A 27,242-nucleotide genomic window follows, 5' to 3' on the forward strand; every position below is an offset into this window, starting at 1 on the left:
GGAGTGGTGGCTGAACAGGATGGTGACCAGCCTCTCCACAATTACTCAGACATCTAAGAACCCTGGAATAGTAATATTCTTTCTGAACCCTCTGTGAGCTCCAGGGAAAACTCACGCCTTCCACACACATGGCTTGGTCCCTTCTCTTTCACTGAGAAAGTGTCTTTACCTCAGACCTCAGCTTCCATGGTTCTGCCTTTGAAGTCATTTTTCCTTCATTCCGTCTCTTTTTCTGTCCTTTTAGTCCTTTTTAGTCCTTTCTGACAGTGGTTCCGTTCATACCGATCTCGGAAAAAACATGCAAGCAGTACACAGGGTACCACCCGTCAGACAATAGGACTTTTCTGCATATCCTTCCTGGATGACTGCATTTCCATCTCTTACTTCCTCTGAAATGGTTGGTTGGTTCCATGTCAGTTAAATCCTCACATGGAGCACTCTTCTCTGGGGACTTGTTCTCTGGGGACTTGTTTTCTGGGAGCCTAGAATTTTCCAAACCATCAATTTCTGGTTTCTTTGTGCCCAAGAGTTCAGCTTATCCCTTTCCTCTGTATTTTGCAATACACTGCAAGAAGAAGCCAGCTGCATTTTTGACATTTAGCTTGGAAATCTCCTCAGCTAAATTTCTAAGCTCGTCACTTACAAATTCTGCCTTCCATCTGACAGCAAAACACAATTTTGCCAAATTCTCTGCCACTCTAAAACAAGGATCACCTTTCTTCCAGTTTGCAATGTCACATTCATCATTTCCGGCTAAGCTTTCCTTGGAAATACCTTAGTAGCCATATTTCTACCAATAATTTCTTCAAAGTAATCTAGGCCTTTTTTTTTCTTTCATTCAAGCACCTCACAATTCTTCCAGAGTCTACCTCTTACTCATTTATAAAAATGTTTGTAATAACAGCACCCCACTTTCCTGGTACCAGAATCTATTCTGGTCTGTTAGGCTCCGTAAAGCAATATACCAGAAATGGGTTGACTTTTACAATGGGAATTGTGGTAGTTAGATTCAGTTGTCAACTTGGCCAGGTGAAAGCACCTAGTTCTGTTGCTGTGGACATGAGCCAATGGTAGGTGAATCTCATCTGTTGCTAATTACATCCGCAGTCGGCTAGGAGGCGTGTCTGCTGTAATGAGTGAAGTTTAACTTAATTGGCTTGTGCTTAAATGAGAGAACGCAATGTAGCACAGTCTAGCAGCTCAGCATTCCTCATCACAGCACTTGCAGCTCAGCCCAGGCCTTTGGAGAAGTCACCCCGGGGAAAGTTGTTGGAACCCAGGGGCCTGGAGAGAAGACCAGCAGAGACCATCCTGTGCCTTCCATGTAAGAAAAGAGCCTCGGTGGAAAGTTAGCTGCCTTTCCTCTGAAGAACCAACAAAATAAATCCCCTTTTATTAAAAGCCAATCCGTCTCTGATGTGTTGCATCCCAGCAGCTAGCAAACCAGAGCAGGAATTTATTAGTATATAAGCTTATAGATCTGAGGCTTTGAAAATGTCCACATCAAGGCATCATTGAGGCGATGCTTTCTTCCTCAAGATTGGCTGCCTGCAGTCCTGGACTCCTCTGCCACATGGCAAGACACATGGTGATGTCTGCTGGTCTCTCCCTTCTCTTCTGGGTTTCATTGCTTCCATGACTTTCTCTGTACTTTGTCTGAACTAATTCTCTTATAAAGGATCCCAGTAAGAAGATTTAAGACACACCCTGAATGAAGATGTTAATTTAAGATCCTATTTACCCAAATATCCTACTTACAGTGGATCTACACCCACAGGAATGGATTATGTCCTGGGGTACATAACAGCTTCAGACCATCACAGTTGGTGCCTTTCTTCAGTCCTGCATCCATTGCATACATATTGGACCCCTGGTGTATGTGTGGCATGAGTGTGCTAGGCATTTATGACAGGCCTGACAGACAGTATGGAGTCTCGAGTCTGATGGATGAAGCAGACAGAGTACTATGAGGAAAAAAACTGGGTTTATGAAAAAAAGATAACAAGGACGCCTAATATTTTCAGTTGGGGTAGGGCTTGTGGTTAGGAAAGGCTTCTTTGAGAAAATGGCCTTCAGCAGAGGATGCCTAAAAGTTGTGTGCTAAAGAGCAAGAGCAAAGGAAGGCTGAGCAGAGGGAACAGGTGTCAGCTGCTGCTCAGATGCATAGAAGAGCAGGTCCTGGCTGCAGAAGTCTACTCTCTGGTGCAAACCATTGCCTCAGAAACTCAAGACCTCTGAAACCTCTCACTCCCATTGGGTCTATTTGGCAGGTAGTCTACGCAGAGCTGGGCTGGTGGGGGGGTGTCTCCCATCTAGGCGGCATCTACATCAGTCTCCATGGCTGTCACCAGGGAGTCTTGACCTTTCCCTACCCACCATCCAGCCCCACTGAGCCAGCCCCCGTATGGAGGAACTACATTGTATCACATCACACACCTGCCCTTCCTTGATAGCCATGTCTTCTCCCAGCTGAGACGCTAATCTTCAGGAAGATTCTTCCAAATGAGCAGCAGTACCAAAGTGGGACTTTGAGGACTTGTACCGTCCTAGAATCCCACCCCTACTACCGCCGTTCTCTGATGAGGATCACTGATGAGTTCTCAGTCTCATATCAGGGCTTGTGCAGGGTGCAGTTGCATGCCGCCTCTCCTGGCCACATGGTCTTCCCCAGCCCTCTGCTGTGGAGAAGACCCAGAGCCACCACCATCTCTTGTTGGATGAAGCCAGACCAGGGTGAACCCTGACTGGAACTCCCCATTTGGCCAGGCCTGTTCAGCTGGCCCTCGTCCTTTGATGCCCCTTGGTCCACACTGCAGGATAAGCAGCATCACAACAACCATGACACTATGCAAGGATTCTGTCCAAGATGGTACCCTCAGGGTTAGAATTCCTGGCTCCTTGTTGACTTATCCCTCACTTTAAGGCACTGCAGGGTGCTGGAGTGTAGCATTGCTTCGTGTTTAATAATTTATCAGATGATTTTTATTTGCATCTCTAAATGTTGTGGCGCTAAACCTTAAAAGCCTATTACTGTTGTTCTTAAAGCCACACGTAGCAATTGCTGGCCACAATAAATAATGCATTCGGTTACTGCAATGGGAAGACTAAATATAAATTAAATGAAGCTCATGGGAGTAGGCTGCTTTTGTTTGCCTTCCTAAACTTCTTTTTCAGCTGGTTAATAAAACATCCCCAATATAATTCATTTTCTTTCTTCGCTTAGTCCAGCCTCAGTCTTACCTTCTTGTATTGGACTGTGGCTTTGCCAGGGTTGGGTCCAGCCCGACAAGTAAACTCCTGTTGAACCTTCAGCCAGGTCAGCTCAGGATGCCAATGGAGTCTTATTAGAGAAGAGGTCCAGTTCTTTTCCTTTTGCTACCCTACCCTGCATGTAGACTAGGTCCTGCTGGGATTTGGCACAAGGAGAGAAATTTCTCTGTCCATTTACCAAGCCTTTGGAGTTTATGCTTAATGTCTTATTTAGTAGTCCTGTTGACACAAACCATCCTCTGAAGAATATATTTGATGTCTGTCTTCTCAGTCCTTGAGGCCTCTTTGGTGAATGTGAACACCACTGGCTATTTTAGCTGTACTGATGTACAGGTGGGCGGATGGCACAGAGCTCATACCCACATTCACATCCACCCACCTTTGAAAGTATAAATGCCCAGGGTGGATGGGACCCATGGAAAAGGAGCAAGCATGAGTCTCCCACTTAAGATCACCCATCTCCTAATGGAGCAACTATTATTTGCTGCCTCCTGCCACCATTTCCTGGCATTTTTTACATGGGAATTATGCCAGACATTGTGCATTAAAGACACCATATGCAGGTAGGGGAGACAGAGCCTGCTGACAATTATTAGACAAGGCAGCATGCAGTAAACGCCACGCAAGGTGTGCATATGTAACATGCCAGGGAATTTTAGAGGAGAGAGAAATGACCCTTAGCTTGGAAAATTAAAAAAAAAAAGATTCATAAAAGAGGTGGCCTAGAAGGTAAGGTAGGATCTGGGTTATGTTGAAGTGGGGAAACGGGCATTGAAGGCTGAGGAAACAGCAGAGAGGACTGGAGGCTGGGACAAATGGTATGTCTGGATGGGATGAGTAGGAGAGCAAGGAAAAAGAGCCTGAGGCCTGAGTGCTGAGAGAACCGAATTTTCCTCAAAGCAGTTTAGCTTTTATTCAGTACATGTTATAGTATAAGTGCTGTATCTTCACTTTCAAGACAAGGCTCAGAAGTGTGATGCAACGTTCCTGGAAGCATCCAGCTCACACTAAGCCTTTCCTAATTTCCAGTGCTTTTATAACCGTTCTGCCTCCTCACAGCTAGGTTAGTTCCTCTCAACCCCAATAAAAGGTTTTGTTTCCAGTCCTGGCTGAGTATGGTTGCTAGAGACCAATTATTACAAATTGAACATTAGCTAAACGTGTTTAGGAATCAAAGAACTGGAATTAAGATAAGGAAAACCTAATACTTTTTGCTTGGGAAAATCCAAGCCTAATATTCACAGAGAGATCTTCACCCCCTCATGTGAGCTACTGAAGGGGACCAAAAGGAAAGTTTTCCTCTGTTCCCGGAGGTAAGAGTTAGGTGGCGTGAGGACTGAATGTGCTGGGCTCAGTGAGAGAGCCCCTGACAACTCAGAGATAAAAGAGGGAGGGCACAGCGGAGCCTCCTGATGGCACTGCTGAAAATGAGAAGTGATTTACGTGTCTCAAGTGGACTTTTCACATGAAGAGTGGATGCTGAGTGAATTTTAATGGCATTCTGCATCTACCTGCTGCAAAATCAAGGTTAGCTTAAGCTGCCATTGCCAACAGTTAAACATTAATGTATTTAATTTCCCTAGACATTCATACTTCCTTCAATCTTACCAAACCAGTAGTCCTTAAATCCCCAAACTTACTTGTTATAATAGCAAGTTCTAATACAAACATACAGTTAAGTAATAAATAGTATTAAGTCTCTGTAGATAATTTGCCTGTGGTTAACTGAGTCATAAGGTTTTACCCAAAGTTACCCCATCACTAGGTGACAACACGTCTTCCCTGCAGGCGAAGTTTGCTTTTGTCCAATACTGCATTTTATACAGTCATTTCCATGGTATCGACATTGTGACTCCAAACCTGCACCTAGAGAGATGGACAATGTCACAGACTGCAAAGATGCTTAGCAGTGAGGCTTATAGGCCTCACTGTAGACCTTATAGCCAGAACCCCTCTAATAAAGTACACTCAAGGCATGTGGCTCTTTCCACCCCTTGGAACATTTTGTCTTGAAAAATTGTGATGTTTCCTTCTTAGAGATCCCTGGACTAGGACAGCTGCACTTCTGAGTTGTCTAGGAGAATTTAGGATGGGCTGACCCTGGAGTGGTGTGGATTACCTTTGAGGTCTTGTTTAGCCCTGGGCGTTTATGACTGACAAGTAATAGAGATTTACATCAGCCCTCACCAAATGCATTGTTTAGAAAAATAAAACGCCCTCTCTGAAGGTGGTCACCTCCTAACCATTGCATTTTAGGATTCAGGTAAATCTTTCTGCACCAAGGATGCAGAAAGATGTGCTCACACTCAGAGGTTATAGTTTAAAAGGACTGACTTTGTTTTCTTAGAATAAAGGGTGATTTTTATCATAAATATATTACATGCTCATTTGAAGAAAACTCTAATCAATTCAGAAATGTAGGACTTAAAAAAAAGCGAAATGCTCCAAACTTAAGTCTCTAGTAATCTGCAGTGCCAACACCTTCCCCCCCCCCAGCCCCCCAATCCACTGTTTACAGTTTGGATATTTTTTTCTTTTGTATAGCCATTAAATATTCACTCATTCTCGTATTCTCTCTCCTTTCTCTTCTCCCTTCCTCCTACCCTCCCCCCATCTATCTGTTTATTTTCACATATCCATGTTCTTTTTCACCCCCAGAAATGGAGTTGTCTTATAGTGTTTTGAAGTGGGCTTTTTTCACATAACAGAATCTTGGCCTTTCTCATACATACAGTCCACCCCCTTCTTAGTAATGGCTGTCCAGTCTTCTACTTCTTTCTCTTTGTTTGGATGTTCTATAATTTATTTCCCCAAATCCCCACTCTCATTTTTTTTAATCCCCAAACCTTTTCAAAGGATATTTGGGCTCTTTCCAGCTTTTTGTCTCCACAGCCAATGGGCAACCTACATTTTAATTCTGAACATTGTGAAGCTTTCTGACAGTTTTCCAATCGACTGATACTTTAATCTCTTAGAATGTGGCACCCTATTGTTCAGACAGACCGAGTCATATGCAGAGTCTCCGGTCACAAACCAGACACTAGAGGCTGTGTGTTTGGGAGGCTGCCAGCCCCTAAGTTAGCTAAGGAGCTGGAGAAGGCCCTGGAGCAGTGGGAAGCCCTTTTTATTAAAAAATATATATTTTTATTGAGAAATCTTCACACACATACAGTCTATCCAAAGTATACAGTCAGTGGCTCACAATATCATCACATAGTTGTGTATTCATCACCACGATCATTTGTAGAACATTTGCATCACTGTAGAAAGAGAAATAAAAAGAAAAAAAAAACTCATGCATCCCATAACATTTACTCTTCCCTCTAATTGACCACCATTGTTTCAATCTACCCAATTTTTACCCTTTATCCCCCCCACATTATTTATTCAGTTTTTATCATTATCTTTTTTTTTTTAACTCATCTGTCCATACCCTGGATAAAAGAAGCATCAAACACAAGGTTTTCACAATCACACGGTCACATTGTAAAAGCTATATAGTTATACAGTCTTCTTCAAGAATTAAAGGCTACTGGAATACAGTTCAACAGTTTCAGGTACTTCCATCTAGCTACTCCAACACACCATTAAACTAAAAAAGAATATCAGTGTAATGCCTAAGAATAACTTCCAGGATAACCTCTCAACTCTGAAATCTTTCAGCCACTGAAACTTTATTTTGTTTCGTTTCTCTGTTCCCCCTTTTGGTCAAGAAGGCTTTCTCAATCCCATGATGCCGGGTCCTGGCTCATGGGAGTTCTGTTCCACGTTGCCAGGGAGATTTAGACCCCTGGGAGGCATGTCCCACGTAGAGGGAAGGGCAGTGAGTGCACCTGCCAAATTGGCTTACAGAGCAAAGCCACGTCTGAACAGCAAAAGAGATTCTCTGGGGGTAACTTAAGTATAATTATAAGTAGGTTTAGCTTAGTACGAAGTCTTCAAAAGCCTTCAGAATACTAATCCTCACCAGTGGAGCTGTCTAAGGGGCCTGAGCCTTAAAGTATGACTCATTTCATAGAGGGGCCAATCAGAGAGGAACCTTCCTGGGTCATCCACAATGCAGCATCTCATGTCCCCGGAGGACTTGTGCCACCTCGGCTTAGTGTCACCTTCTGCAAACAAGGCGCCGAGGGCAGCCTTCCCTAAGGAGAGCAGGAGGGTTCCTGTCCACAGCCGCTTGTCCTCCTTCCCCCCTCCCTTCCCCAGATTGCCCTACTCTGGGAAAGGGTGAAGGAGGCATTTCTCAGAAATTCTGTTTGGCCATCTGCCTGCCCGCTTTACTGCCTCACTTTCTATTCTGTACATTTCTATAATTGAAAATCTTACAACCAACTTGTATTGCCTTTGTATGCTAAAGAAAAATTATTTTTAGAAATTTAAACCAAAATTCTACAACAATAACTTAGTAGTAAGTACAAGATCCCTGTTTTCTTTGCCCTCACCCACCACTTCTATATCACACTTAACAGTTTGTCTGTTTTCTTAGACCTTTTTCGCATCTACTTAAGTATATATAGACTTTTCTTTTTTAAAAAAAGATAGGATTATGCAGACTGTCATATAGACAGATGTGCAAATTTTTGTATTTAATATACCTTTATATAACAAACGTGGACCTATCATGTTCTCTTTATTAGTTTTATAATTTGCACAGTATGGCAGTACAATAATTTATTTAACGAGCCCCTTACTGATGGCTTGTTTTCATTTTTTCTCCAGCTGAGCTTCAGGTTGTTATCAAGATACCTTCACCCAAAGTTGGCCCAAATATTTATACCAGTTGTTTTGGTTTCCTTTGGCTGCTCAAGCAAATACCATGCAATGAGTTGGTGTAAACAATGGGAATTTATTACCTCGTGGCTTTGAGGCTAGGAAAAAGCCCAAATCAAGATTCATCGAAGCAATGCTTTCTTCCCGAAGACTGGCATTCCTGGGCTGGCTGCTGGTGATCCTTGGTTTTGGGCTGCTCTGCCACATGGTACTGTCCATGGTGGCTTCTCCTGGCAGCCCCTTTCTCATCTGGGTTATGCTGACCTTCAGCTTCTTGCTTCCTGTGACTTTCTTTTATCTGAGTTCCCTTCCTTTATAAAAGACTCCAGTCTTTTATAGGTTTAAGACCCGTTCTGATTGAGGTGGGCCAAAACCTAACTAAACCTCATCAAAAAGTCCTACTTACAAAGGGTCCTAGATGGTAAGCTCTTACAGTATTCACATATATTCAGGAGGTAAAACTGTTAATTCTAAATTCTGAGATACTGAGCTGTTTGTATATAACGTGGTCTTTTCCAGAAACTTCGGGGTTTTATGTGACACCTGAGACTCAGAGTTAGAGCTCTGAAACTATGAAAGTCAGCACTACTCTATACAGGAACTGTTTAAAAAATTGAAAAGGTGATTAGACATCAAGTAGAGACAAGAATGAAGCTGATCTAGGTAGGACTAAGGTATATCAGAAGACAGGGTAAAGGATGATATCATCCATGTTTTAAAGCTTCAACTTCTGTGTGAGACTAAAAGGAGAGGTGTTTACCTGGTGCAAAATTTATATTTTGGATAGTGCATTTCCTAATTTCACTTGTAAGGTCAGTTTAGTTAACACCATAAATACATGTAATCTTGAATAGGACATGAGATTTTGTTGGTTTATCTAGGTTAGTATGATGCCCTGATCAATCCCAGCGAGATTTGGAGAGGAAATAGAGAAGTATTTGCAAAGTCCCCTTGGAAGAATGGGGAGAAAGGGGGCAATATTCAGCTTTTCCCTTTCTGATATTCTAGCCAGCAGTGGGGACAACCAAATCAATAGGCCAAGCCCTCGATCTTGGGGTTCGCCCCTATGAAACTTATTTCTGCAAAGGATAGGCTAAGCCTACTTAAAATTAGGCCTAAGTGTCACCCCCAGAGAACCTCTTTTGTTGCTCAGATGTGGCCTCTCATGTCTAAGCTGCCCTCCCCCTCTCTGTGGGACATGACTCCCAGAGGTGTAAACCTCCCTAGCAATGTGGGACAGAAATCCCAGGATAAGACGGGACCTGGCATCAAGGGATTGAGAAAACCTTCTTGATCAAAATGGGGAAGAGAGAAATGAAAGTGTCAGTGGCTGAGAGATTACAAACAAAGTCAAGACGTTATTCTGGAGGTTATTCTTATGCAGTATTTAAATGTCCCCTTTTTAGTTTATGTTGTGTTGGAGTGGCTGCAGGGAAATACTGGACAAGGCTGTGTTCCAATAGCCTTGTTTCTTGGAGATTATTGTATGATGATACAGCTTTTACAGTGTGACTGTGTGATTGTGAAAACCTTCTGTCTGATGCTCCTTTTAACTAGGGTCTGGACAGATGAGCAAAAGTAATGAATAAAAAATAAGCAAATAATAGGGGGAACAAAGGTTAAAATAAATTGGATAGATGGAAATACTAGTGGTCAATGAGAGGGAAGGGGAGGGGTATGGTATGTATGAGTTTTTTCTTTTTTATTTCTTTTTCTGCAGTGATGCAAATGTTAAAAAAAATGATCATGGCAATGAATACACAATTATGTGATGATATTATGAGCCACTGATTGTATACCATGTATGGAATGTTTGTATTTAAGAATGTTTGTGTGTTTGTTGTTTGTATGTTGTTTTATTAATTAAAAAAAAAGTCCTACTTACAATGGGTTCACACCTACAAGAATGGATTAAGTTTAAGAACATGTTTTTTGGAGTACATACAATTCCAAACCATCCCAGCGGCTAAGAAGCATGAATAACTTAAATAAACAGTTTATCTAATATATTCACCTGTTATTCTTTGCAGCTTCTCTTAACTCCTCACCTGTTTCATTTTTTTTTTTTATTCCTTATCTCCAGCCCCCAATTGACTATTGGAATTGTGAGCAAGCAGTGAGTTCGCTAGGGTTTCAGTGTTTCAGTGTTTTTTATTTTTATTTTTATTTTTTTGTATATTGTATGGGGCAGGGCTCACATTTCATTCTTTTTCCATGTGAGTATCCCGTTATTGCAGCACCAGTTGTTGAATTTTTATTTTTGTTTTTTTGTTTTTTGTTTGTTTTGGGGAAGTACATGGGCTGGAAAGTGAACCCGGGTCTCCTGCATGGCAAGCAAGAATTCTACCACTGAGCTACCCAGGCACACCCAGCGTATTTGATTTTTTCATGATCTCATAAAGGTTTCTGAAGTATAATGCTCCTTGGGTGCTCTGCAAACACTTTAAAACTGCCCAGGTTGGGAAATCTGGAGGCTCTGAAATCTTAGATGGAAAATGACTGAATGGGCCATGATAATTGTCTAATGAAAATCCCTGGCCTTTGCTTATTATATTTAAGAAATAATCCAGGTGATCTGTCTTGGCTGATTTTCACTGTCATTGACTATTTTTGTTTACTTCTTATGGAATACCTCAAGATTAAGCCTTTCAGAACAGACACTTTTTCTCCTTTTAAAGTCATTTCTGCATTTACCTGAAGGATTTAAAACATTTTTTTTCAAACTTCTTTAATTATAAATTCACTAGAACAGCTTGTTTGAAAAACAGAGGGACCAGATTCTTCTTGGTAGCTGTAAAAAAGAATGAAGGTGCACTTTATATGCAGAGATGGATAATCTCCAAGATACGTTGTGAAGTGGGAAGGTGCAAGTGAGTGTCATTATATGCTTTCTTTGTGTAAAAACAAAGAAAATGGAAAAAATATATTTGCTTCTGTTGTATGCTTAACAGCAGGAAATATTCTTTGTCTCTCAGACGGGGAACTGGATAGCTGGGGGACAGTTGTGAGGAGGAGACTTCTCACTGTATGTTCTTTTTTACCTTTAGACTTTTGAATCATGGAACTCTTACCTATTCAAAGATAGGTTTTTAAAATAGTTTTATCTCTAGATCTCTACACTGGATGGTATAACTCAGTACATTTAAGGCGGGGCCTGGGTATCTCTGTATGTGTGTGTGTGTGTGTGTGTGTGTGTGTGTGTGTGTGTATTTAATAACAGCTTTATTGAGATATCATTCAGATGCCATAAAATTGACCCTTTTGAAAGTGTACACTCCAGCTAGTCCCATTTAGGAACCAGGGTTCCCGTAGATGATTTTGTATTTAACATACCTAATCCATTTGAACTTGAATTATTTTCCATGGCTTTTAAATAACTACAAAATCAAGTGTTATATGATGTTGACATGATTATTCTGAACTCTAAATGTCGAGGAAAAATGGTTGTAATCTACAGTAGGAATTGAGTTCTAATTATTAAAATAAAATTGAGACTGTACAAGGGTAGTTCATTGGTAGAATTCTTACCCAGGTTTGATTCCCGGTCCATGCACTTCCCCCCAAAAAGCAAAACAAACAAACAAGCAAACGAAAAAATTCAACAAATGGTGCTGCGATAGAGAATTATCCACATGGAAAAATAATGAAATGTGACCCTGCCATGCAGCATACAAAAATAAAAGATTTTATTATGGGTCAAGTCTTCTGAGGCTAGAAATAAAAAAAAAAAATCTGCTTGGGAACACTCCTTACCCCAACCCTTAAATAGCTGTTTATTTTAGTTGCCTCCTTCAGGATGAGCTCGGGGTGGGATGGGTAGGAGGTACAGAGCCCTGGGACAGAGTTCCTCCTTATTGAGGCACAATAATAGGCACATTCTCTGGGCCACTTGGCAACACACGTGTAAGTAGAATAAAAACATTGTCTTTCAAGTTGCAGAATGTTCATTCCCGTGGAGAAAAGCTCTCCACCTTGTTCCATTACGTACGCAATGTTTTCCCCAGAAAGCAGCGTCCTCAGAGACATGGGGCCAGCAGGCTTTTTCTGCAGAAAGAAAACCCAGTCAGACCCATGGAGTCCACACGCCGGCCCATACGCTAAGAGGGCTATGTCAGGGGTAGGTTCAGCTCTGCTCATGAACTCCCCTTCCATCTGCTTCTTCAGGGGGTGCTCAGCTCAGCTGCAAAATGCCAAGGTGATGGCTTTGCTGGAAATGTGGGGTTGGGGGAGATGCTGGAATTGGGGACCGTTACACTATAATGCTTATTAGACCCTCACCTTAAAGCTGTCTGAGGCCATGGCCTTCTCTATAGCACGTGTGTGGAGGCAGGAGAGTGAAAAGCTCCACTTTGGGGATCTAGAACGGATGGTCAGCCCAGTGCCCTGGATCCCCTGTGACTCACAGGGCAAATACTTGAGGATTTCTACCCAGTTTCCACCCCAACTTGATTTAAGGTGACTTTTATGCTCAGAGGCTCTTGGTTTGTTAACAAACACAAGGTTAAGTTGCATATGCAAAGAGTCAGATCAGAAACATAGGCTAGGAAGGCTTTTCCAACCAAAGAAGAAAACTAGCTCCAAGCTTCCCAGCAGTCAAAGCAAAGAGAGTAATGCAGTGTGCCACACAAATTCATCAGGTGGGATGGTTCGCTTTTTCTCGTGGCTTTGACTGACTTGTTGCATGGAGGGCAGCACTGAGGGGGAGGGCTTGAGCTTTGGAGTCGGACTTAGATTTAAATCCGGCCTCTCTGAGTTTTGTTCTCAGATGTAAAATGGGAAAACTGGCCTTCAGGGTTTTCATGACTTTTAATTGTATGGTAAACTGTCAGCACCTTGGCACGGTGCCTGGTGCCTAGTCAGCTCTCAGCTGCTGGGGGGTTGGGGGGGGTGCTTACTTTCCCCCTGCATCTCCCTCCTGTGTGTTGCAGCCGCCTCATTAGTCTCCTGGAGCTGCTCTCCAATTTCTCCTCCCTGGCTCTGCCTGCTGAGAAACTCGGGCTTATTTCCTTTCTGTTACAAAAAGTTCTGCCAGCCTGTCTTGCATAATTCTTTCCCTCCCCTTCTCTGCTGTGACTTTTTGAAAACACAAATCTGATTGTGTCTCTTCTCCAGATGAAAGTGGGGTGGTGGGCTTTGAATTCCACTCAGCCCAGTGTCCGGCCAGCCCTGGGCCATTTCATCCTGGTCACTCGCCTCTGGAACTTCAGATCGTCACCTGGAGATGGAGACAATTGTCCCTTTCCCATAGGGCTGCATGACAATAAGGAACGTGATATACTTAAAGTTGGGGCCCATGAGCTGCTGGGGGTCCATAAATGGTGCCATTTACTACTATTTGTCAGCCCAGGCAGAAAACCCTACAGCCTCGGACTCTCTCTGTAAGTTTATCGACCAGAATCAATATCTGTTGCTTTTGCCTGAGCCGCCAAAGTTTATCTCTTTCTCCCCAACAAGACTGAAGTCAGACCACAATGCATCACAGGGTTTGAGTAAAAAGGTGTTAATTAGTGTGACTATATCGGTCTTATTACCACAGTTAGGCTGTCAGCTCATTTCCCCCCCTTTTCCTTTCCCATGTACCCACAATCCCCAGGAGAGTGGCACCTCATAAATTTGCTGAGGGGAGTGTGAGAGCGGGATTTGGGAGACAGCATGATAAGGAAGCTTCCAGAGCAGAGCTCACTGTTTGAGAAAGCTGTGAGAGAAGTGTCTTTCCATGACGTGCATTTTTTTCCTTTGTGGAAGGAAGAGAAGGTGGACAGCCACTGTCCTCCCTCAGGCTCAAACTCTTCCCCTCAGACGCAGGCCTTGGTCCCAGGAAGGTAGCCGTGGCTGCTGTGGCTGCCCTTCTGGGGTGCTGGATGGGCTTCCCGGTTAACTTCTAGAGGCTGTAAACCACTCAAGTGTTTTTTTTCTCTTGCTTCATTGGAAATTGTTTCAGAGTGGAACTGTACTTGGACCATGAAAATGTTTGATCTTAGTGTGCAGTTTTAAATTTCATTTGTCAGGTCAGTGTTTTGTCTCTTTTAACCTTGAGGCTTTTTTCTCACAGTTAATACTTTGGCAGTTTTACAGAGGACTCTCTCTCCCTCTCCACCTCGTTCACCGTCCCTTCCTCCCCCCCCCTTCTTGTTCCCGTTCTCCTACTCCCGTGTCACTCTCTGTCCCTCCTTCCTTCTCTCTCTTTCCTTCTTTCCTCCCACCCATTGAAGTCCTTTAGTTTTACATATGACTTTATACCTCTTAAAATATCTTCATTTTCCAAATGATTCTCTGGAACTGTTCCCCATTCAGATGTCTCTAAAGCTCTGTGTGTGTGTATATGTGTGTGCATTCCTTCATTCATTTTCAGTTGCATTCCTTGATAAAATATGGGGTGCGGGGTGCGAGCTCCAACTCTGGGACTTTCTGCCCCCACACAATACTGTTCTAGGGCAAGCCACTTCGCTTTCCACTTGTCATTCCCCTGTCTGTGAAGTGGGCATGAAGGCAACACCTTCCTCACGGGTGGCCATGAAGAGGCAGTGACCCAATCCAGGGCGACCCTCAGCTCCAGCGACTGTGACTGATTTTTAGGCTTACTGTAAAAATTTGCTACCTACTATTTTCATTTAATAAGCTAAAGCTAATTTGACTGAGGTTCTTTGAGTTGAAATGTTTAATGTCAACAGCAGTGCCCTCTCAACTGAATGTTCCACCAGATCAGTTAATGGTGTCCAGATTTGCAAATATGACTTATTCTAGAGCCTGCCAGCTTATTAGGTCCTCTGTTTGGCCTGACTCCACTGTACTTCTCAGTACAGGCCTCCAGGCTGCGTGAAGAAGAAAGCAGATCCTGGATTTTCCAGAGTTCTCATTTTTCTTTCTCTTTCTTTTATTTTGCCTTCCAGCGGACGCTTTTTTCAAAGCTGCTATAAGCCTCATTCCTGAAGTTCCAAAAATGATTAATATCGATGGAAAGATGCGGCCATCAGAAACATTTCTTCAGGAATTCCTCTGCAATTTCTTTTCTACTTTATTGATAGTACCGGTAGGTTAATTCCCACAGAGCCCATGGGTAGTACCTTTCTTTGATCTGCCTTATCTATATTCTTAACCCTAAAAAAGTGCAGGGATGGATGGTCTGTGGTCTATGGGATATTTCTTATTGGTTTTCTGGTCAGACGTTTGAATTGTTCAATGTATGTTCTGAGCTTGCTGTTCCTGGGATGAATTTATTAAGTCCTCTACACTGCCAAGGTGATAGCTCAGGCTTCAGGGCTGTCCCTTCCAGCTCCTTCGTCTTGGGCAAATATCTCTCTTACTGGTGCCAGTTTTCTCATCTATAAAATGGGGATAACAACTCTTAGAGTTGTTGTGAGGATTGAGTGAGTGAAATCACATAATGTGGTTAGAGTGGTACCTAGTACTTAGTAATCACTTAAAAGGATTAGAAAAGTGGTGATGTGGTTGTGATGGTGATGGTGGTGGTTGTGATGGAGCTGATGGTGGGGGTGGTGGTGGTGGTGATGATGGTGTGGTGATGGTGGGGGTGATGATGGTGATGGTGGGGGTGGTGGTCATGGTCATGGTGGTCATGGTGGCGGTGGTGGTGGTGTTGATGGGGGTATGGTGGTGGTGGTGGTGATGGTGGATGGTGATGGTCAGTGGTGATGGTCGTGATGGTGGTGGTGGTGGGGGTGTGGTGGTGGTGGTGGTGGTGATGATCAGTGGTGATGGTCATGATGTTGGTGGTGGGGGGGGTATGGTGGTGGTGGTGGTGATGGTGGGTGGTGATGGTCGTGATGGTGGTGGTGGTGATGGTGGGTGGTGGTGGTGGTGATGGTCAGTGGTGATGGTCGTGATGTTGGTGGTGGTGGTGGTGATGGTGGGTGGTGATGGTCGTGTTGGTGGGGGTGATGGTCATGATAGTGATGGTGATGGTAAAACTCTTTTGATGGCAAGTAATAATACCAAACAGATAGTGGAGGTCAAAAGGGACTTTGTTGGAAGGATTCTGGGGTTTCCCATGAAATGTAAGAGATGAGCAGTCAGGCTTGGGCTGGATGCAATCAAGGGCGCTCTGAAGACCCAGCAGTAGGAATTCCTGGGTCCTCTTCCTGCTTAACCTGGGTCTGCTTTCTTCTGGTAGTCTGTCAGAGCAACTGTGAATTTGGATTAGGAAAACAAAATGACATCTTATTTTCACAAATCTCTGAGTGAAATTCAGCCTTTCATTCAATTATAAATTACAGACAACCAGCCACAACAGTAGTAGCAGCAGCTGGGACTCTGTCACCAAAATAAACCAATGATAGGTTCATAACACATTTCAGGTGTGAAAGACATTTCAGAATATTATGTATGATTTTGTTACTTAATAAGTACAGTTTATTTAAGTCCATTGCTAAGTCTGTTATTTAATACATCCACAAGGAAGCCACAGATTACAGTAGGACAGATGCTTTTTAAAAATATCTTGACAACTGTATTGGAGTAAATTGGTTTCCTTAGTCTTATGTATTTTTCTGCATTAAAGTATTTTGAGGAGTCCATAGGCTTCACCAGACTGCCACTGGTTCCATGCCACAAAATAGGTTTAGAATCCCTAGTAGAGCCAAATGTTCATAAGAATCTCTGGGTGCTTGCTCAAATGCAGATTCTTGACCCCTTGCCCAGAGTGTCTCACTCAGTAGAGCAGGATAGGCCTGTGGGATCGGCATTCTTGAAAACCCCTCAGCGTTTTGGGTATAGTTGGCTTTAGGACCCTACTTTGAGAAACATGGCTCTAGGCTTTGGCCATTAAAATGGTTCAGCTCCCATAGTTTCAGGGTTTCCTTGGGGAGTACTGAAAATGGTCTAGGTGTGTTGGTCGATGCACAACTGTGAATATACTAAAAACCATTGAATTGTGTACTTTAAATGGGTGGGCCATATGATATGAATTATATCTCAATAAAGCCATTGTTTAAACAAAGTCAAGAACCCCAGCTCCCATGAATTCCACATTCTCAGGAGGGAGCCCAGTGGGCCTGGTGTGGGGCGGGGAGGCCAGGTCCCGCAGCCAGGGCCACAGCTTCTAGAGTGGACCGTCTACCTCCTCCACTTCCCTTGACTTCATGCTTAATTTCAGTGTTTTCAGGTACCCTAGTTAGTAGTTTATAATCACTTTCTCTCTTTGATTAACCTAGTTATCTGTCAAGTAAAGGACAAAAGAAAAGTCAGAGTTTTGAATGAGGAAACTGATTGAAATAATTTGCTCTTTAATATCAGTGCCTTCAGCCTCTGCCTCTAGAGCTTTCTCCATGTCACAGGTCTCTGAAGCCTTGGTGGAAAACCTGGCCTCAGAGTCAGAAATTTGAGTTTAGTCGTAACTGGACGACTAAATAGCTATGTGACTATTCGAGTGTTTTGAAGCCCCTCAGAGCCTCAGTTGTCACCTTTTCCAAAATGGCATCAGAATACACCCCTCATGGGGCTCCATGAGGATTGAAGAAAATAATAGGTATGCAAGTGATTTGCAAACCATTGGCCAGTGAACTGAATCCAGCTCGTGGACACATTTCTTTGTCCGCATAATGATGGGAAACATTTGGAATCAGTTGTCCACCTTCCAAAACTGGTAGATCCAAGAAAAACCTAGATTTGTGGCTCTTCTGAAAAATTCAGGTCTTAGTTGGCCACAGTGGGGAGTAGCTTCCCCCTGTCCCTGTTCTGTTAGGGCATCTCCAGATCCATTAATCCCCTTTTGAATGCCTGGCCCTTAGGTGTTGGTAGAAATGTCCCCTGCTCTCCACAGGTTTTAGCCCCTTGTCCCTGGTATTGACCCACATGCCTTTACTGGGGGTTTCATCCCAATAATGAGGAAAGAATAGTAGCCATTTGTGACTTCCCCTAGGTGCCCTGGCTAGGCTCAGTAATTCATCATCAATCAGACTCTCAGAATCCTCTCTCACACCCTGCAAGGTAGGAATTCTTTAGAAGCCCTAGTGTAGAAGAGGCCTAAGGTTGCCCAGCTGCAGTGGAGCTGAGCTGGTATCTGAGCCCAGGTCCATGCTACTCCAGGACCTGTCCTGACCACTGTAGGATATGAGCCTGAAATGTGGACAGCATGTTTTCTATACTCAGGGATTCGGCACCAATAACCCTTTGTCCCTCCTCGAAGGGTACAGCTTTAATAACTACCGGTTGGCTTTGCAGGGGCCGCAGGATGGTCAGTGATTAGACAGAGCGCTAAAGGAGCTCAGATGTGGTGTGATAAGCCAGAAGTGAGCCATGCCTGCTGTGAATAGATTTAGCATGAAGAAGATTCGCCATCTCCCACTTTTACCTGATTCAAATGGCTTGTTACCTTTTGTGTCACAGCTTTTAAAGGATGGGTTTGATACATTATGAATAATTTTGTTTAGAAAAATTTGAGGCCGTTTGAGACCAGATGAAGGACCTGGCCTGCTTTATTCTTACTTACAAAGTGCAGTGGGCACGCTGACCCAGGACAGCCCTCCCTCCTCCGCAGGCAGTGCACCTTGCCAAGCACGTTTTGGAGCATTCTGCTTTGGTGTCAGTTGTGGCCAGCCTCTCACAGGACTGCAGATGTCTTCTGTATATAAGAACTAGCATTCCATTTGACAACCAAGTGGTAGGCCAAGTAAAGTGGAAATGACCGAACAAGTTCGGCACCATGATTTCAGAGTATTGATTTTGATTCAGTTGCAATTTGTAATACATGGACAAGCTACTACCATCAATTTTCTGACACTAATCACTTAGGATACAGCAAGAAGGTATCTTTTAGATTTCTTATCCATGTGGCAAGGCTCAGCTCTAGGCAAGATGTCCCAGTGCTAAGCTTCTTTCTTTCATTCAGTATTTCCCACAAATATCTGTCAATCTGGAAGTTCATGAGTGAACAAGAAAAATGTGTCTTCCCCATCCCCTGTCCCCTGCCTCCCATCCACATTAAGTGAATAGAGCCACATTTAATTACATGTATAAAGAGCCATAAAGAACTACAGGGAGGGCAGTGTGATGGTGGCTCAGGGGCAAATTTCTCGCCTGCCATGCTGGAGACCCAGGTTTGATTCCCGGTGCCTGCCCATGCAAAAAAACAAAACAAAAAAGAACTACGGGGAGCTCTAAGAGTCTCACAATTGAGGGTGGAGAGTTATCAGGAAAGTTCCCCAAGGAAGTACCATTTGAGCTGAAACCAAAGGATGAAAAATAGAGGGGGAGGGAAGGGGCATTTCTGGGTGGAGGAAACAGCATTGAGGTGGGAAGGAGCCCTGTACCCGTGGGGGGCCTGAGGATATCCATGAGAACTAGAGCACAGGGAGGGTGAGGAGTGCCAGGTGGAGCTGGGAGACAGCAGGGAGCTGGCCTCTGTGGGCTTGGGTAAGCCTCGTGTTCTAGTTTGCTAGCTGCCAGAATGTGATATACCAGAAACAGAATAGCTTTTAAATGGGGAATTTATTAAGTTGCAAATTTACAATTCTAAGGCCATGAAAATGTCCCAACTAAAACAATTCTATAAAACTCTCCAAATTAAGGCACCAACAAAAGGTTACCTTCACTCAAGAAAGGCCAATGAAGTTCAGGATTTCTCTTTCAACCGGAAAGGGCCATGGCGAACATGGCAACATCTGCTAGCTTTCTCTCCAGGCTTCTTGTTTCATGAGGCTCCCTTGGGGCCATTTTCCTTCTTCATCTCCAAAGGTCTCTGGCTGTGTGGGCTTTATAGCTTTTTCCAAAGTGGTTCCTTCTTAAAAGGCTCCAGTAAGCAACCCCACCTTGAATGAGTGGAGACACATCTCCATGGAAAACATCTAATCAAAAGTTACCACCCTTAATTGGGTGGGTCGCATCTCCACAGATAATCAAAAAGCTCCCACCCAGCAATATTGAATGAGGATTAAAGAACATGATTTTTCTGGGGTACACCACAGATTCAAACTGGCACACCTCTCATCCGGTGATGAACTCTGCCTCCTCTTGTTATCCCTCCCCACCCACCCCCTCCGTTTTCCTAGAGCCCCTTCCTTCCCTTCCCACTCATCAGATACCACCTGAGTTCTGGCTCCTTTTCTAAAGGGCTTTATTATTTATTGAGCCAACACTATGTAACCTCTTACAGTGAAGCAATCTCAGTGCTAACCAGTTTACACATGTCACTGAAAACCTGCCTGCTATTAGCCTCATTTCACAGAAGTGGAAACTGAGGCATGGAGAGGTGAAGTAACTTGCCCAGGGTTGCCAGCTAAGAAGTGATTGAAGCCAGGGTATCTGTGCTCAGCTGCCATCTTTGCTGCCTCATCGTAGCTCTCCTGGGAAGTTGGTCGCTACCAGAATATTCCTGCTTCTCCCAAGAATTCCTGAAGACCAGAAATCCAAGGAAATATCGCTGATGATAGAATTTAGGCACCCTTTGGGAGCTGCCTCATAGGCCTTTCTTTGTTTTGCCCTCTGGGAGGTAGCCTCGCCAGGGGCACCAGAGGGAAGCATTTCCCTCATAGAGCGCCATCAAATCCATAACCCTTTTTTTCCTTCTTTTTAAAAACTCTATTTCTGCCTGGCTTTAGTTGTTGGTGTTGAGCCATCAAAGTACAATTAAAAAAATTTTTTTACAACCACTGAAGCATGGATATCATGGGAAATTTCTTTCTTGTACAAAAGGTTGGAAATAATCTGTGGTCTCTTTAGTCATGACCAAAGGCTCATGGAAATGGCTTACTACAAACCTTTCCATCTCTAATGCCCCTACTTTCACCTTTCTGACAGTGTATTGAATAGTTTCCTGCTATAGTTATAGCATTAACATTGAAATAAAGTTACTGAAACTTTGAGATTGTTGTCTATTTCCAAGGCAGATCCTTAAATAAAATACATTTTAACGTCCACACAGCAGAACAAAATAGCCTAGTTAGAAACAGCTGTTAGCAAAGAAAGGCAGAAGGAAGTTGCCAGCTGAGAATGACTGTAAATGCAAGACAGACACAAAACAAAATGGAAGAGGACACAAAAACAACTCACAGCATCATTCTCGCCCATCAAATGTATCACTGGTATATGTACGCACTCAGCACTGGCTTTGCCATGAATCGCCTCCTGCCTCAGTTGTAGCCTTCCTCGTCCTCCATGCTTGTGTTCGACATAGTTGAAACCCTGTATGCCTTTCCCTGATTAGCAGGCCTTAGAAAGTCAGTCATGCCTAGTTCATCTGTAGAGAGTCAGGTAAACAGAGCATTAGTAGTTAAGAATGTCTGCTCTGGGGCGGGCCACGGTGGCTCAGCAGGCAAGAATGCTTGCCTGCCATGCCAGAGGACCTGGGTTCGATTCTGAAGCCAGACTGCCAGGCTTTGGATCCTGGGTCCTCCATTGCCAGCAGCGTGACTGAGGGCCACTGACCCTCTCTGTGGTTCATCTCCCCATCTGTGCACTGGGGGTTGTAATCATATATTCCTGGAAAATAGTAGAGCAAAGGAAGCTACCATAAATGTTAACTGTCGTGTTTTTCTTAGCTAACAACTCAGCGCCTGGCACATCGAAGGGGTTCAAAAAGTGTAACTCACCCAGTGGTATTTACTGAGTGCCTTCCATGTGCTCCATGCTATCCTAGGGGTTGGGGACAGATCCATATTGTCCATTACCCAGGGACACTCTTCCCTCCCAGAGGTGCCATCAGCAAAATACACTGTGCAACTGGACAGCCCTGTGTAGCATTCCATTGGCAACAGGGAGCTAAGGTACCTGCCTTCCTGGAGATTATGGGCTAGTATGAAAAGAGATAGGTAAACCAGGAGGTACTCATTGGGGAGTTCAATGAGCAAATGAATTCAGTCATTTCAGATGATGAGAGCTGCTCTGAAGAAAATAAGGCAGGATGAATTGTGATAGAGGTTCCTGGCAAAGGGGTCTCTGGATTGAGGTGGAGGAGATAACCTGGGATAGGAGATTGGAAGACCATCAGAAGCCAGTCTGGCCAAGTCCTGATTGAAAATTCCAGTCAGAGAACAGCAAAGTCAGGAGGCCAGAATGTCTTTAGCTCTAGAGCTCGAGTGCTCAGTAGTGCCCATTGGTCCTCCCTAGTCACATCCTCTGCCCCCCATCTGCTCTGTGCCCAGGAGACTGACCTCTGGACTGTGTCACCTGAGCCTCCTTCCTCACCTTCCAAGTGGTTCAGCTGGTGGGAAGCACTGGTGACATGGAGAACAGGAGAGAGAGGCTGGGGAATTTATATCCCCATGCTTGCCACGATTGCCCATGGAACTTTGTCCCTTACTGGAGGCCACGGCTCCTGTCGCATGGCCTCCTGTGGCTGCAGCTCTTGCTAGATCCCAAGAACCCTGCTCCCTGCCCCTTGTCCTTTCTGTGCTGCTTCCCAGTACTGCCAGTTCCTGGGTGTCTCCCTGTCCTTGTAGTCCCCTTCACCCTGCCCACCTCTTCATAAATTACCCTTCATCGAACCTTCCTCATTTAATCATTTTGAGAGTGCAACCAGCTCCTTCTAGGACTCTAATGATACAGCAGGCCTGATGGACAATAAAGGATGCTGGAGTGAGAAAGGGGTGGGTGGCATGAACTGGGTCAAAAAGCCGACAGGGTGGGGCGTGTCAGCATAAGGAATCAGGCACTTATTCAGTAGGGATGAGAAGTCTTTGGAGAGTTTTAAGCAAAGGAGTCATGTAGTCATATATACCTTTGAGGAACTGAACTGAGGCTGCTCACCTTTTTTCATCTCAACACTGCTTCCTCCCTCCCACCCTCCTTCCCTCCTTCCTTCCTTCCAGTATCTGAGCAACACTGTTTGCTATAAACTTTGTGACTACCTCTTGGGTTTTTCCTCTCCCCAGAGAGAGTCCTCACTTTGGCAGTTGATGTTGTTGAATGTTCTCTCAACCAAAGAAAAAGAGTCTATTTAAAGTTGGTGCCATTAGGGATGACAACGATAATTTGGAGGCTTTACCAGAGAGGTGGCTTCTGTTCCATCTGCTACAAGACCCACAATCTTGCTTCTATAGTTGGAGAAACAGGATTTACTTCTTTTACTGCCACTTATTTAAAAAAAAAAAAAGATGCTAATTTGGGCAACAGGCCATTAAGCTAATGGGTAGCTTTGCTTTCCCATTCCTCAGACTCAGAAAAGGAAGTTCTTGAAGCTCATCTCCCCAGATGAACTGGTGGGCATGGCGATTAACTACGTTTTGCCATTTTCTTCTCTACTGTTTACTGAGGAGGCTTTCCTTTGTAAAGAAACTGGCACTTGAATTTCCCTACAGCTGCTAAAGGGAGGGATCTTGGTTTCTGTGCTGCTGTCGTTGTTTTGCTGCTTCATATTGGGATGATTTATTTTTTCTCATTCTCTGCCAGGATCATCCTGAACATGGGGTCCTGTTTCTTGTTCGAGAGCTTCTCAACGTGATCCAGGACTATACCTGGGAGGACAACAGTGATGATAAAATCCGCATCTACACCTGTGTCTTGCATCTCCTGTCCGCCATGAGCCAGGAGACCTACCTCTACCACATAGACAAAGGTAGCCATCTCCCTGCACCGTGCTGTATTGCACTTGAACTTCATGAAAGGCAAATCGAATGTTGCCAGTTTCTATTTTTCTTATTTCCCTCTTATGTTTGAGCTACCGTGACCTTCTATCCAAGGTTTCACTAAATTTACCTGGTTTGGGGCAACTCTTGAAAATATAAATTCCTGAAACCCATCCTGCACCATCCTAGAGTCCCCAAGAAGAAACCTGAGAATGTGTCCCTTTAATGAGCATCTCAGATCATTTTTTTTTATTAATTAATGGAAAAAAAGAAATTAACCCAACATTTAGAAATCATACCATTCTATATATGCAATCAGTAATTCTTAACATCATCACATAGATGCATGATCATCGTTTCTTAGTACATTTGCATCGGTTTAGAAGAACTAGCAACACAACAGAAAAAGATATAGAATGTTAATATAGAGAAAAAAAATAAAAGTAATAATAATAGTAAAAAAACAAACAAAAAAAAACCCTATATCTCAGATGCAGCTTCATTCAGTGTTTTAACATGATTACTTTGCAATTAGGTATTATTGTGCTGTCCATTTTTGAGTTTTTGTATCTAGTCCTGTTGCACAGTCTGTATCCCTTCAGCTCCAATTCAGATCATTTTTTTGATTGCACAAGTTTGGAGAAACATTCTTGGATCAGTGGTATCTTTGGTGGGCCCCAGAATAGCCTGGAAAGATGGTTAAAAATATACCTGCCTGAGCTTCATCCCAGGCCCATTGCTAACCCACGTTCTCAGGTGGGCCCTGGCAGGTGTCTTAACAACCAGACCTTCAGGTGACGCTTAGGTTCAGCAAGCCCTTAGTTCAGAGGCTCTGGAAGAGAGGGGTGGCCCTCTCCCCCCACGTGCTACCAGCCATTGAGCACTTAGGAGTTTGGGGACACTTTCTCATGTCCTGGATGTGCACCACATGGGGCAGTCCCACTGCCAGGTCTCCATCCACTGAGCCTGAGTATTCCCTGCTTGTCAGACCCCTTCTATTCCAATTTTTGGTTTCCAAAAAGTGGCCGTTATTAAAAGTACTTTATTTAGTAATTATATAACTTCAGAATTTAAAACATCATCTCTATGCTTGGAAATTTCAGTGAACAAATTTGCCATGCTCAGGAATGGCCTTCTCTTGTAACCTTTAGAAATTTTCTCTGTGGGATTTGGGGCTGACAATAACAGTGTAACTTAGGAGGAAGGGTTAATGTCCATGAGAATAGCTACCATTTGTACCTCTGCAAGCTGGCACTGCTCTCTTCCCCATGGGCCTTTTTTCCATCAGTCCTTATAGCATGGCTATGAGGACAGACATTTGTCTCCCCATTTTACCCAGCAGCCATGGGAGGTGCAGAACGACCAAGTGGTTTTACTCAAGAGCTCATGGCTAGTCAGTGACAGAAGTGGGATTCAGGCCCAGAACTTTGAGACACCCAGTACACTGCCTTCTTAATTAAAAAATCACATTGCTTATATTAAGTATCATACATATACAATAAAATATACAGCCAGTGATCACAAAGTGGACATGTCCAGGGAACCACCACCCAGATCAAGAGATAGAACATCACTATCCCTAGGAGACCCCCTCGAGCCTCATTCTGATCAGAACTGCTGCTCCTCTCCCCAGAGCTATCCCATGCTCCTGGCTATTGGTATTATTACTTACTTTGCCAGCTTTGGATTTTACGCAAATGGAATCATTTAGCAAGTATTCTTTGGTGTCTGGCTTCTTTCACTCAATATTATGTCTTGAAGCTAATCCATGTTGTATGTCTCTGTAGTTCATCCTTTTGAGTTGCTGTGCAGTGTCCCCGTGTATTAGTAAACTATCATTTACTTATCCATCCCCTTATGGGTGGACATTGAGATGTTTCCAGTTCCAGTTTTTGGCTACTATGAATTATATTGCTGTGGATGTTCTTGTCCGTATGGTTTATATTTCTGTTGGGTACGTGCCCAAGGAGTAGAACTATGATGACTCATAGGGTTTGCTTATAGTCAGCTTTGCTAGATGCTGCCTAACAGTTTTCCAAAATAGTTGCACCAGTTTACACTCCCACCGGGCATGTCTGAGGGTTCCAGTTGCTTCACATCCTCCCCAACCCTTGGTATTGTGAGTCTTTTTCATTTTAGGTGTTCTGGTGGCGGCATTTAATTTGCATTTCTTGGGTGACTAATGAGGTTGAGCCCCTTTTTCTGTGCCTACTGGCATTTTGATTTCCTCTTTTGTCAAGTGCATGTTGAAGGCTCTGAATGATGAACTTTGGAGGACAAGGCACTACATGGAAGCAGGCTTGTAAGCAGAGAACAGGCCAGGGGACTATGCTTTGCCCTGCTCTCTCTCTCTGCTCTTCCTTGAGTAAATGCAGTTAATTCTCTCTGAACAAAACTGTCAGGGAGGACTGCAGGAGCCACACTGCTAGCAAAGGGACTCAGACTATGTTCAATAGACAAGGAGCCTAGTTTTTTAGCTTTCAAAGATGAAGACAGAAAAAAAAAAGAAGATGGATTTTTCCCCTTCTTCTTAGCCTAGCAGTGTTACCTCTGGATGCAGAATTGTGACCTGATGTGTCTTTTGGTAAGAGAGAGACCTTGGGAGCCTCAGGCAGCTCTGCAGGGCCTGGGGGTAGGGTTGGGGGGTGGGGTGCTTTCTCGACTCCCTTTGTTATCCTAGGCAGCCTTCAGACATTGTCAGCATGGCTTAGAACTCCCAAAAAAGAGGGGTTAAAGAATTTTTGCATTTACAAAGAGCATCTTAGCTGTCTTCTTCTTAGGTTAATAAAAAGAGAACATTCTAGAATTACCTGGAGCATTAATCCCAGCACGTGAAAGAGCATGTTTGCTGTGGATGTGAAGAATATTCCTGTACACCAACGTTTTTCAGTATATGTAGCTAGAATGTGCCTTTATTGGTAGAGTGCAACCTAAGATGCTGTTCTGAAGCCAATGTAGCTCCCTTACTCATTCTTGTCACCTGTCAGGCCCCTGAAGTATGCGGGTTTGTGACCCTTAGACCAGACAGATGCAGAGCTGATGGGTTATTTTTAGTGGCCATTTGCTGGGGCCATCATTTTTGCCCCTCCTCCCTCAGAGCTCTCAGGCTTCTCCACACTCTGACCTGACCTAATTAATTCTAATTCTCCAATTCACCCTTTACTTCCCCGCTCTGTTACCACCAAGTGTTATCGTGGAAAATTCGACCATCCCATCCCCTTTTCCACTTTTTCTCATGACTTCAGTTTTTAGGGCTCCACTTAGATCTCATTGCCTTGCTTCCCACTGGTCCCCAGTTCCTGACTCACAGCCCAGAGCCCAGCGTAGAGCAGACTCCGATGCAGCCGGTGCTGTGTGTGAGCAAGCAGGCAGTTAAAAACTCACCTCTGGCTCCTCTGGGCAGGAAACTTGTGGCTTGGGTGGGTGCCCCTGGGCAGCCCTGGCCTTCTCCAGTCCTGGGCCAGTCAGAGTGAAAGGAGATTCCAGCCCCGAGGAAGACTGGGATTTTATCCCAGAAGCTATTCTGGTCCTTAGCAGTAGACGTGAGAAATTCCTTCACCAGCTGCACTTTTGCTGCCTGGCAAAATCAGGTGGTAGAAATGCTTGAATCAAATTCTTTAGCTTCTTACAAGAATAACTGCCACCCCCAACATGGCAGATAGTACTTGCGACCCAGGAGCCAGC

At 43.9% G+C, this 27,242-nt stretch overlaps 1 protein-coding gene across 4 annotated transcripts in view; it reads left to right on the forward strand.

Moving 5' to 3' along the window:
- VPS35L (VPS35 endosomal protein sorting factor like) overlaps positions 1 to 27,242 on the forward strand; it is a 114,339-nt gene that overhangs the window by 76,685 nt on the left and 10,412 nt on the right. For all 4 annotated transcript variants that reach the window (XM_077141704.1, XM_077141705.1, XM_077141706.1 and 1 more), the window contains 2 exons: positions 14,931 to 15,070; positions 23,383 to 23,548. In XM_077141704.1, the coding sequence (XP_076997819.1) occupies positions 14,931 to 15,070; positions 23,383 to 23,548 (306 nt within the window). The remainder of the gene's footprint in view (positions 1 to 14,930; positions 15,071 to 23,382; positions 23,549 to 27,242) is intronic.

This window comes from Tamandua tetradactyla, chromosome 23, assembly GCF_023851605.1.
Source record: "Tamandua tetradactyla isolate mTamTet1 chromosome 23, mTamTet1.pri, whole genome shotgun sequence".
NCBI classification, from domain to species: domain Eukaryota; kingdom Metazoa; phylum Chordata; class Mammalia; order Pilosa; family Myrmecophagidae; genus Tamandua; species Tamandua tetradactyla.